This window comes from Uranotaenia lowii, chromosome 3, assembly GCF_029784155.1.
Source record: "Uranotaenia lowii strain MFRU-FL chromosome 3, ASM2978415v1, whole genome shotgun sequence".
Taxonomy (NCBI): Eukaryota; Metazoa; Arthropoda; class Insecta; order Diptera; family Culicidae; genus Uranotaenia; species Uranotaenia lowii.
Window position 1 is genome coordinate 160,448,088 of NC_073693.1, and position 12,543 is coordinate 160,460,630.

General features: G+C 35.5%; 1 protein-coding gene across 1 annotated transcript in view; it reads right to left on the reverse strand.

The window, feature by feature from the left end:
* LOC129755416 (Krueppel-like factor 12) overlaps positions 1 to 10,337 on the reverse strand; it is a 322,300-nt gene extending 311,963 nt beyond the window's left edge. The window contains exon 1 of the mRNA XM_055751903.1: positions 9,183 to 10,337. Coding sequence (XP_055607878.1) covers positions 9,183 to 9,236 — 54 coding nt within the window. The 5' untranslated portion in view covers positions 9,237 to 10,337. The remainder of the gene's footprint in view (positions 1 to 9,182) is intronic.
* Positions 10,338 to 12,543: the final 2,206 nt, after the last annotated feature.

Consider the following 12,543-nt stretch of genomic DNA (forward strand, 5'->3'; position numbering starts at 1 on the left):
ATGATAAACAAAATACGACGGCCAAAGCGCGATCCCGGAGGCTGTACACGACGATGCTGACGAAGTTTGACTGCGTGGTAATGGACGACTAAATCTACGTCAATGCCGACTACAAGCAGCTTCCGGGACAGGAGGTTTCTACGGCAAAAGGAAGGGGAAAGGTAGCGGATATGTTCAAGCACATGAAACTGTCAAAGTTTGCGAAGAAATATCTGGTTTGGCAAGCCATCTTGAAAGGCTTGAAAAGCAGCATTTTCATAGCTTCCGGGACAGTAAACCAAGAAATTTACGTGAAAGAGTTTTTGAATACACGTCTGCTGCCTTTCCTGAAGAAATATGGTTGTTCCGTACTGTTTTGGCCGGATTTGGCATCTTGCCATTACGGTAAAAAGGCCATGGAGTGGTACGCCGCCAACAACGTGCAGGTGGTTCCCAAGGACAAGAACGCTCCCAACACGCCAGAGTTCCGCCCAATTGAGAAATACTGGGCTATTGTCAAGCGGAACCTAAAGAAGACCAAAAAAACTGCTAAGGACGAGCAGTAGTGAAAGGCAAACTCGCTTTCTGCGGCGAAGAAGGTGGACAAGGTGGCTGTACAAAATCTGAAGGGGTTAAGCGTAAGGCCCGGCAATTCGGATTTGGAAAAGCGGAAACCTAACTGAATATTTTTCTTGAGTTTTATACTAATTAAACTTGAAAAAGAATTTTTATTTGATTTTTTAAATAAACGATTTCACCGATTTACACGCGTTTTCCCTTGACCAAATTTTGACCGTATCACCCTTTATGAATTACCAACTACATGATCTGATATTTTGCCACCGACCGTGATAGCATGCATGTCTTCTATACAAACGTTCATGATGACGATTGATGGTCATGGCCAACATATTTAGAAATCTTTCTTTTGCTCTAACAGCCGTCATTGTGTTCGTTTATCCATTCAGAACTCCACCAGTATTGCCCGAATTTTAAACCTCGAGAAGTTGCGACACGTAGTTGTCAGTGTTGAGTGTGAGCATGAAGGTAACGATTTAGTTTGTTAACGAAGAAGAATGTTTCCACTGTGTCAGTGTTATAAACGAAAACGCTATGTATTTTGGGTACCATACCAAGTGACACTGAAAATGCATCGATTCTCTCCGATTTGGCTCGTTGGATGAAGCAAAGCTATCTTTTCGGTTACGTTTTCATAAGGCGTGATGGGGTAACGGTGAAATTTCTCGAACTTTCCATATTAAAAAGTTTAATATCTTGGGAACGGTGCAAATGGGTCGGTTCACGGTTCACGGTCCCTTCGAGGTGACAGTTCGCAGTTTGACTTGAATATAAAATTTTACAAACGAGAAATGGGGTGCGGCTAAATTTTTTTATGTAGCTGCACGGAACTCAAAACTCAGATTGAGGATAGCAAAAAACCAGGTCTCATTTTTGGTTTTCTAACGGCAATCTCTCTGGGGATGTATAGAAAGTTCAAAATTCTATAATAATTCAAAAGAAGACTAGTTTATTGAAATGTTTCAACATATTTTAACAACCCTTCTTTCAACTTGGTCCTCTAGACCAATCCACTTTGCATTGAATATTTTGGGATAGTCCTTCTATTTGAAAAAATTCCATCGAATGTCCAAATGTGGAAGCTTCTAAAGAATTCGAATGTGTCGAATCGAATGTCTGGAAGCGTCTTGTGCAGTTTTGACCGCAAGCTGTAAGCGAATGCACATACTTGAACGATGACATTATATTCAGGGACAGAAGAATCCAATATAGAAAAATTTGCCGGTGAGCGTATACTGTAAGAAAGTGACTGAACTATTTCAAATTTTTGCGATATGATATTTCCGAGGTATGAAAATTACGTCGGATAATTCAACTCTCATGTTTAAATCCATTTATTCCAATATTTCTGTTTTAAGCTGGATTAACAAACAAAATGATTGATTTTTCATTATTTGATGCTCAAAACATCTATTTTTTAACAATTTATTTTTTTCCAAAGTTTTTTTTATCCTAAAATTGAGCTAAGAAATGAAAACCCAAATGTTTGCTTTGTTTCCTCGGCGTGTGGAATCGGAAAATAAGGAATCATAAGATTCACTGAGAAGTGTCAAAAAACGCTGAGGCGAGCCAATGCGTGAATCGACCCATTGTTTTGAGTGATCATCCTATGAAATATCCTCGGCCTTGGTCAATGCGGCCCGCGTAGCCCGCGTCTTAAATTTTCACAAAATTCCCTACTGCACAGAAGTACGCTGGCTTTCCTGCCACAAAATAATAAAAAGATTTTTTTTGCTACGAGAGGAAATAATATCATTTTTGGAAATGAAAGGTGAACCTGTTGAACATTTGAACATTTTCAAGCAGACGACTGGGTTCAGGATTTGGCATTTGACGTTGATCTCACTGGCCACCTGAAATATTTGAACTTAAAGCTTCAAGGAAAAGAAAAAAATTATAACTGCTTGTGATGATGTTAAAAACTTTCAAGCGAAGTTACGGTTATGGATCAACCAAATTTCCAAAGAAAACCTTGTGCACTTCTCTACGTGTCAAGAACTGAAAAGATCAAATGCGGCTGCATCATTTGATAAATACGCACTTCACCTAGAATAGTTACTAGATGAATTCAATAGCCGTTTGCGTAACTTTAATTTATACAAGCAAGATTTTTTGTTGCTTGTATTTGCATTTTCGTTTGCTCCTAAAAATGTTGCTGATAATTTGCAACTAGAGTTGATAGAGCTGCAGTGCGATTCTTTATCAAAAGAAAGATACATTGAAGTGGCTGTACCAAAATTTTACAGCTATTTGCCTGAACGCTACGTTGAGTTACGGAAATTGGTTGCCAGAATTCTTGCTATGTTTGCAAGTAGCTATCTTTGGAGCAGATTTTATTCCAAAATGAAAGCTACAAAAACTCCTCATCGTTCGAGATTATCTGATAAAAATTTATCATCAATAATGAAAGTGTCAGTGACAAATAAACTTCAACCTGATATCAGTACAATAGATATAATGCATTATAATATAAGAATATTAAACATTAAAAGCTTACATAAAAATTTAACGCAAAACTTCATTCCAAGTTTACTTAGAACTATATTCCATTTTATTGTATCTAATCTCCACGAAACTAATATGTTATGTTTTCTAACTGATTTTGGCTGCGACCCTATACATCATAGAAAATTTTTAATGCGGCCCGCACACTTAAACGAGTTTGACATGCCTGATGTAATGAGAAGGATTTGCATGCAACGAGATACGATTTTCGGGAAACAAGCTGGTGTTCATCGAATTTATCGAAAAATAACATTCATAGGCAATCAATTTATTTTTCAGTGTTTTAAGAAAAGACAACGTATTACAAAAACCAACCACCCACACGTATCAGACCTATAAGTGAAAAGAATCTACGTTCATTTATGAAGCTTTGAGAAAAACACGTAAGGACATTTTGCAACTTTATTTCAATCACTAATTGATGAGCTTATTGAATAAAAATTGCCTCCAAAAATCTAAAAAAATATTTTTAATGTAATTGTATCACATAGATATCATAAGTATACACTTAATTTTGGTACTCTCGAAAAAAATACATTTTCATTATTTTTTTAATTATTGAGCAACATTGAAATGATGACAACACGATGTCAACTATTTGATTCATAAAACTGATCGAAAAAAATGGGAAATTCTCGGCACACTTATTTGTGGGCGCCACTGAATGTGAAACCTGGTGAAATCTAACTGCAATAAACTTGAAACTCAGCAAGGCCCTGTTGCGACTCTAAGCAATATTGAAATGCATTAGGCAATTTTGAAAGTAGTAGTAGTTGTAAAAGAATAAAATTTGAAAAAAAAAATACAGCATTTGCCAGGTTTTTCTTCTAAATTCCAAAGTTTCCAGTCTGGGAAACTGTGTATTTAAAAAGTTTCGTTTTTTATGTAATCTCAATTGAAATAAACTTTTCCTAGTAATGCATAATGAATTTCTCGCAAATGCATTCGAAATAAATAAGGTAAGAAATATAAAATGAAACTGTCTTTTCTGAAAATCTTAAGAAATTTGCAACGCATTAAACACAGCAAAATGGAAAATCTGATAAACATGAAATAATAATAATAATAATAATAATAATAATAATAATAATAATAATAATAATAATAATAATAATAATAATAAAGAGACGGGCTCACCGGAAAATCTAATTAAAATGCCAATTCTTCATATTGAAGGCGACCGCTAGGAAAACTTTTGCAATCTTCGGGAAGCTTGATTTCCGTAAGTTTCAAGTTTCCATCGCTTGAATTGTTCCGTCTCAAAAGTTAAGCCAATTTTCCGAATTTTCAAAATTTTTCATTTCCAGATGACAGAAAAAAACGCGCACACTTCACTTAGCCACAGCCTACCAAGTCCCAAATTTAAACTGGAAAATTAGCAAGTTCTAGCACGAAAGTTACTGATTTATCTGAATGTTCAGATGAATCAATCTACACTAAATTTTCTATCGTTTGCAAAATCTTTTTCAAGGGTTAGGATTCACCGAATACCGGAATTTTTTCACTAAGCACAAATGATGATGCTTAAAAAACATTGAAACAATTCATCGCTGTTATGAACGAATTTCTTGCAGTGCTGACTGATGTATTCGTGCTGGTTTATGCCGATGAAAATGTTTTTGCCTATTCGTCACCCAAAGAATTGCGTGACTCTGCAAAACGCCTTGCACAGTAGACTGAGTCGATTTGGGGTCATTTTTGAATTTCTCAAACCCTGGGGTCTTAAAAGCTTCGTCTTGGTCCAAAATTCATCCATAATTTTTTGTAGAATTTTTAAGTAACGTTTACATGAGTAAATTTGAACTTTTAGGTTTGTATGGGAAAATTGAATATTTTGTACTGAGAAATCAACATCATTTTTGTTTCTTCTGTGGAACCGAGCCAGCTGCTGATTTTTGTGCCAATTTATAAAATTTCTAAAGAAAATTTTCCGCTGAACAACTTGGTGGAAAACCGTAACTGCATATCTAATTGTAGTAGTTGTAGTTATTAAGTGTTATTTATATTATAGAATAAGATAATGGGCTGAAGCCTAGGATCTAATCAATAAAACTTAAAAAAAAAACGAGTGGAAACCAGGTTAAATTTCTGTAGTTACATATGTACATTAGACCGCTGCAAAAATGACTTTTTGCTCCCATATGTTTTTTCGATGCTTTTTGGGTCACCAAGCATCAGTGTAAAATTTAAGATGATTTGGTTGATTCCTGAGTTAGCACAACGCGTTTCAATTTTTGCATGGAAATTTGTATGGAAGAAGAAATTTTTGTACATTAAATCATCCAGAAAATTCAAATAAACTTGAAATAAAGTTGGTCTTTAATTTTTGGTTTTGACTATTCTTAAGCTTAAACAATCAGAATCCATTGAAAAGTATTTAAAAATGGCAGACTTTGCTTGCTAGAGCTTTTAATAATTTCATGAAATGCTTTTTCAAAGATGTTATAAATCAATAATTTCAATAGCTACGCGAAGCAATTTTTTAAGATTTTTTATTCTCATCCTACGGTTTCACAACGAAAGAGCAGTCAAAAACGCTAAAATTGAAAAATAAAATTTGAAAACAAAAATTTTATTTAACATCGAATATCTTTTCTAGGGTACAAGTTAGGTTTATGCTTTGTTCACATGAAATGTACTGCAAGAATCAAGGAATATTTTTCATCCAAAGTTATATTTTTTGGAACTTTCAGAACATCTCTGGCAATTTTTGAATGAGAAAATTTGTTTTCCCATACAAATTTCCATACAAAATCAAAACTCGTTGCGCTAATTCAGGACTGGATTGATCGCTTCCAAAATTTTTATTGCTATTTCTGGCAGCAAAACCAATCAAAAAAAGTTGTGGAAGGTGTAAAAATTTAAGAATTTTAAATTTCCATGCAAAGCCTGCAGCGGTCTAATGTACATTGTTAAAACAAAATAATAATTACCATAAAAACACTTACCAGATGAAATTATCGTATGAATTTCACTCGAATAGCATTTAGTAGACATGGGTTCTTTTTCTGTTTGTCGAGGTTTTAAATAATGAATAATTTGGCGACTTTATAATTCTTTTTTACTATGCATATATAGCTTAACAAATTTAACATTTTTCTCTTTTTGAACCAGTCGAAGGAATGAATAAAATGATCGGATTGAATGTCAATTGAGTTGTTTATCAGTACTATGGATTGAAAAACTGGTAATACTGATACCGAAAACAGGTATTACAGGGCTGATATTTCAATACCGAAACGGGTTAAGAATCCTATAGTTATGATTGAGAAATAGACTTAAAATCACTGTGTATCTATCAACTTTCAACCGATATGATTAACATGTTATTTTGAAAGTCGTGTAAAATTATTGAAATATATTCGTAGACAATATTCTTTAAAGATCAATTGTTTTTTCGTAATTTATGATGATGGAAAAAGGCTTTCATAAAAAAGGTCCTAAAATTCTGAAAGCAGGGGCTATTTTCCTTGGGAAATTCCCACTTGCAGTCTATTTTAGAGCAAAAACTATTTTTGTTTTATGTATCCAACGTTTCAATCCGTTTGAATCTTCTTCAGGGACTAAAAATAGTATTTTTCAATTAATTTTTGGCCGATTACAAAATATTTTTGTGAGATCTAGCGTAACATTTAAAAAGGGCGAAACTAGCAGTTAGCTCGAAACGAGAAAAACGCGTTTGAAAATTCGGAACACCTATTCAAATCCTATTTATAAAATCGACCACTTTTTGTTCAACAAAATCAAGAAATGTGCATTATATTCTCTTATTGTTCGATGGTTATCAAAAACTCTAACTTTTTTCACGTAATTTCAGAGATTTTCGAGTTTCGCCCTATTATTGTTTTCGATTTCAGTTACGCCTGCAAGTTTCGCCCAATTGATCGGCCGTTTTTGTTTTGGTTTTGAAATTACGCCCATTCATCTTACACGCAAAAACTAATTAGGCCGTTTTGTCACACACGGTCAACTCAGTTACGCCTTTTGGCTCTACACGAATAGAAAAATTCACTCCATTTTGAATAGGCGTAACTTCACGTTCCAACGAAAATGAATCAACAGGAAGTTTCGCCCAATTGAATCTTATCAATTTTTTGAAAGTTTTAAGTAATTTTAAGATGAAACCACGTTTGATAGGTAAAGTGCAACCGCGTTTACATTTGGCAGTTTCGCCCTTTGAAATGTTACGCTAAAGATGTTTACATAAAAAGTGTCGTTTTCTTGTTTTTGTCGTTGGATACATAAAACAAAAATCGTTTTTGCTCTAAAATAGACTGCAAGCCGGAATTTCCCAAGAAAAACAAAAAAATCAGTCGATCCCCAAACATAAAAAAGAAAGCAGGGGCGGGATTATGGAGCTCGAAACAATCGAGTTCCGTTCGATTCGACCGACTTTGGCATTACCGATCTTGAACGAGCTCGATTCGGATGGAACGTTTCGAGATGATCTATTACCCGGTTTACTCGAAATCTAGTACGTTAAAATTTAGAACTCGAACGAGATACGCAAAACGATTCTAATTTGATTCGAGTTGAAACTCGAAACGAGTATCTCGAATCGAATAGAATTTATAATTTCACCCCAGGTGTTTGAAGTGTTGAAAGAAACATGCATATTGTTTTAAATCCCACAACTTGAATTGAAAAAAAAACTACATAACAACATATTTAAGATTTAAAAAGCATATTTTTCGATATTAACAAAGTCCCGTCTTTAATTTTGTGGTTGGTTTTAGAATAACTCTCACATACCAATTTAACCACCCCTGATCAATACTCTTATGAAATAGAAATTGCCCGAAGCCAATCAGCATATTAAAAACTTTGTACGACATTTTAACGAACTCAATTAACATCGACACTACATTCTGAAAGTCACAGAATACAAACATTCATACGATAGTGATAATCAAAGTCGTTATACACAACTTAAATATTAATTTTGATTACTTACACCCAAAATAATTTTCACTTAAAAAATAAGTGACATCTGTAGTAAATTTTCGCCATACGTAATTTCATTTGAATTTTAAGTGATGGGTCAAGTGAATTCACTTAAGTGACCGGTCAAGTGAATCACACTATGACGTTTGAGTGAAATTTATCTGAATTTCTAAGTAAGTTTCTAGTTGATTATCTCTTGCGTTTTTAAATAAGAGAAAATTTATAGAACACCACTTCGATTTCAAATACTAACATTACGCTTTCGCCATACATTTATTGATTGGAAAATTCCATCGTTATCCCAAGGCAGATCGGTTACTGCGGATAGTGCGACTTCTAAATCTTCCCTGCTGCAAACCAGAAAATCTGTCCGGTTCAACCCACAAACTGAAACATGATTATACCTTTAAATAACTTTTTCTTACATCACGTTTAACACAAACTACCGCCAAAATCGCCTAGTAAAGAATTGGGAAAATCCAAATCCAGCATAAGCTTTAAACGCTGCTCTTTAGAATTTGCCATTTTGAACTCTGAAAATAAACACAATTACAACCCGATATTCACTTGAAATTCAAGTGATGGGGAAGTGAATATTTTTCTCACTTCAAATTCAAGTGACGCCTGAAGTGAATGTGGATGAATTCACTTGAAATTTAAGTGACTGCCAAGTGAAATGTATATGTCGCACTTGAATGGAAGAAAATCACTGGATCCTTGTTTTTAAGTGAAAAATCATGTGTATTTTAAGAGTGAATTTGGGTTCAGTGTACGTAATTTTTTAAGTTGGCTGGATGAACAATGCATTATTTTGGAAAATAATTACTGATATCCAAAGAAATGAAGCATTACAGCAATCAGTATCCTGCAGGTTATTCAAGAATTTGGTTTTCCTAAACAATGTCATTTATGAAAATTGTCTTGAAATTGTTCGAATTATGTCTTATTTCAAGTTGGTTTTGTATGGGAGCCCCCTTCCATAAAAATTGAGTTTCTCGAAACATCTATACAAACCATCCCTGACCCCCAAAACCCCTCGGATACCCAATTTCACTTGATTCCGACCGTTCGTTTGTACGTGATGGGGTTACAAAGAAAATGGCTCCATTTTTATATTAGCTGATATTTAGGTGTAGTAAACTCCCTTATTTATTGTTAAGTATCGATACACTGACCTGCATTACCCAAAAACTTGGCGACGGCACGATCTGATCACCGACTGTATCCATAAAACTCCAAACCAGCACAGGTGCAAGCTTTTCTGTTCCAGTAGCAGAACACGAGCTTTCCGTATCACTACAATATAGTTGGTTTTATCAAACTGTTATCAACTCTTTTTTTATCTTGTTGGTTTTCCTGTTTTGCACTGTTTCTTTCACAAACTACAGGGGAAGATCACTCACTTCTATTGGAATTAAACCAGTACACTCGTTAGTTATGGCCATCCAAACCCCACAAATCGCTATTCATTTCATAGGTTCAACCACACGGCAGATAATGACAATATCATTTATCCAATTACACTGAATTCATGTATCGGTAAAGCGTGAAATTGCCTCAATAACCGTAATAAATCACAATCCCATCTACGGCAAACTTTCTTTATTCCGGAGGTGTTTCTGACCGTAATAATAGCCGAACTTCAACAATCAATCATCGGCTTGTTCGACTGCGTAGAGCAGTTATAGGATGATCCGAGCCTATTCTTCAGAGACTCGATAGGCTCCTCAAAGTAGAGAATCACTCTTTCAATTCCAATTGACACGCCACTATTCTTCTGACGAGATGTTTTCACCAGCACGCATCATCATCATCATCAAACACACACCTGACGATTGTTTGGGTCATAAAGAAATCTCTTTCCCTGTCGGTCAGCAGAACACGAACTTCTTCTTCAGCTTCCTCTTTGATGAGCCGGTAAGATCGTTCACGCTTAGTTCGCTAACCAGAAGAATTTTAAAGGGGTTGTAAAATCACGCAGCGTGGCAACCCCCCGCTACGTTTGAGAACGTCCACTTGATGAAGAAAAAATCCGCGCGTGGGAGATCACCAATCAACGGCCGGCGACACCTCCCGCGAGTGAGGCCAGTTGCCGCACTTTGTACTATAACGACGACGAGCGTCTTCTACGAGGGTGGTCGGGGGTTATCAAACGACGATCATCATCCAATGGCAGCAACAATACCACCAACATCAACAACAAACATCACACACAGCAATCAGAGCACACGAGATTTGAACGAGAGCACAACCTGGGAAACGGGAAGAAAACGGCGAAATGCGCGCGCACAGATTCGATTCCGAATGGCCAACAATCACCCCAGTAGGGAAAATACACGTTTCGACTCACCGATTGTCTGCACGACACTAAACTCGCATAGGGTGCAATCGAAAGCCGCCGACCAGGTGTCTCAGGTGAGGGAACTCAACGGTATCGCGTGCGCGTGGTAACTCGGCGGCTAAAACCTTCTGAGTGTCGGCCGGGATAGGTTCAAAGTGGTAACTCAACTTCGTCACTCGTGTTCTCTCGCTCCAATAGCCATCGAGTCGTTCCGTTCGCTCCCACTGTTGGCGTTTGGAAGAGTGGGTGGGATTTTTTATCGGCCGGCGGCTGCCTAAGGATTTCATTCATAATTTTCTGACCGCGTGTGCTGCGAGTGAAGACGGGATGAGCTACTGATTTGAATTTCGTTTGACTTAGGCACGAGCCGGACCGTTCAGGCCTGGCAGAGGAGTGGAAACTTGACCTCCAAACTGGTTGTCGGCGATTGAAGATGATACCGCGATCTACCCGATCAGGAGAGCATATCAAAATAATTACTCAAACCTATCTCACCAAGATATTTACATCTGATACAGTTATAAATATGAACTCAAAATTTTCGGTTTTAAGTATCTCCAATCTGAATTATATCTTATTCTGATTGACAGACTTGAATACGATTGAGCTCATTTTCAATGATGAAGATTTTTTTTCGAACTGTCTTAAAATTAAATGATCATATCTTATTTTTATATACGTACAACTTTTTATGAAACACGGACATCGAAGTCAACGGCCCAAGCCGTACAATCATGAGTTTCGCTCAACAGATCCATTAATTGAATCCTATTTTTGGGAAACCAAAAATGGATCATGGTTTAGCCAATAATGTGATTTATCGACATTCCACTAAAAAAATTTCTCGAAGCATTCATATCTTGATAAGTTATAATTTTGATAGGATTTGTTCTGCCCAATATTAAACTATGCTATCTGATCGAGATATAATCTTGATAGGAGCATATCAAAAACTGATATAATTTAGCTATGATCGCATAGATTTTTTGATATGATTTGAGATATTTTAACATCCTACGAGTACTGAATTATAACTCATTTAGATAGAAAAAAATAGGTATCAAAATATCTCATTTTGATATAATTTTGTTTTTCCCTTCTGATCGGGTACTCACTCAAGTGCGCAAAGATGTTGGACCGGCCGGCCGCGCGATGCCCAAGTAACAATTTAAGTTTTATTCCAACCTTAACAGTTCGCTTAAGACTATTTCCTAAAGCTACTTTATAAGCCAAAGCGCATTCTACGCTATTAGCACAACTACTTTAAAGTTAACATATGGCCAAAAGGGACCATTTTGTTAACGTTTTTAAAGCTAATTCTATACGCTACAATAAAACATTCAAAAGAATAGTTTTATTCGACCTTATAGACATAGCTTTAAGAAACCTTTCAGAGCCCTCTTCAGACTATCCACAGCTCTTTTAAAACTACGTCGTGGAATCTGATAGGAATTTTACTGTGGGATCTGTGAAATCTGATAGGAATTTTACTGTGGCAGCTGTGGAATCTAATAGAAATTTTACTGTGGGAGCTTTCTGTTCCGATTTTTCTCGTTTTATCACTTACTCTCCCAAGCATTTGATGATAGGTAAAGATTCCATTTAAAATATTTTAAAAATATTCTCATTCTCATTTTCAATATATCTAAGCAAGAAACTTCCTGCAACCTCAGATTTCTGGTGAAGTATATACGAAATAGCATCAAAACTTAAGCGCGCCTCAAAGAAAATCAAGATTGACCATATTTTAAGCATTTTTTAAATAAAAAAATTATAATTAATGGAAAATATAAATTGGCTGAAATGATGCAATTTTTGTTATACATTGAAATTCATCACCTAAAGAACAAATAGTACCGTCAACATTGTCAAATTGATGAAAATGTCTAGTTTTTAGTATTAAAGTATTATTTACAGCAACATGGCGTCAGTAATTTCGATTCAATTTCACAATCAACATGGCGTTCAGTAAATTAATATTGAAAATCTTAAGGCAGTTGTAAAACAGTGTTAAGATGGTTTTATGACGGTTAGAAAAAATAAAACAATTTCAATAAACAGTTTTTAAATGGTTTTAAGAGACCTTGAATCACAGCTTCGTTTGACGTTTCTCTAAATGGAATACACGCTCATGATGGATTTATCCATTTTTGAGAAAGAGAAGTTTTTCGCAATAAATGAAAACATTTCGAATT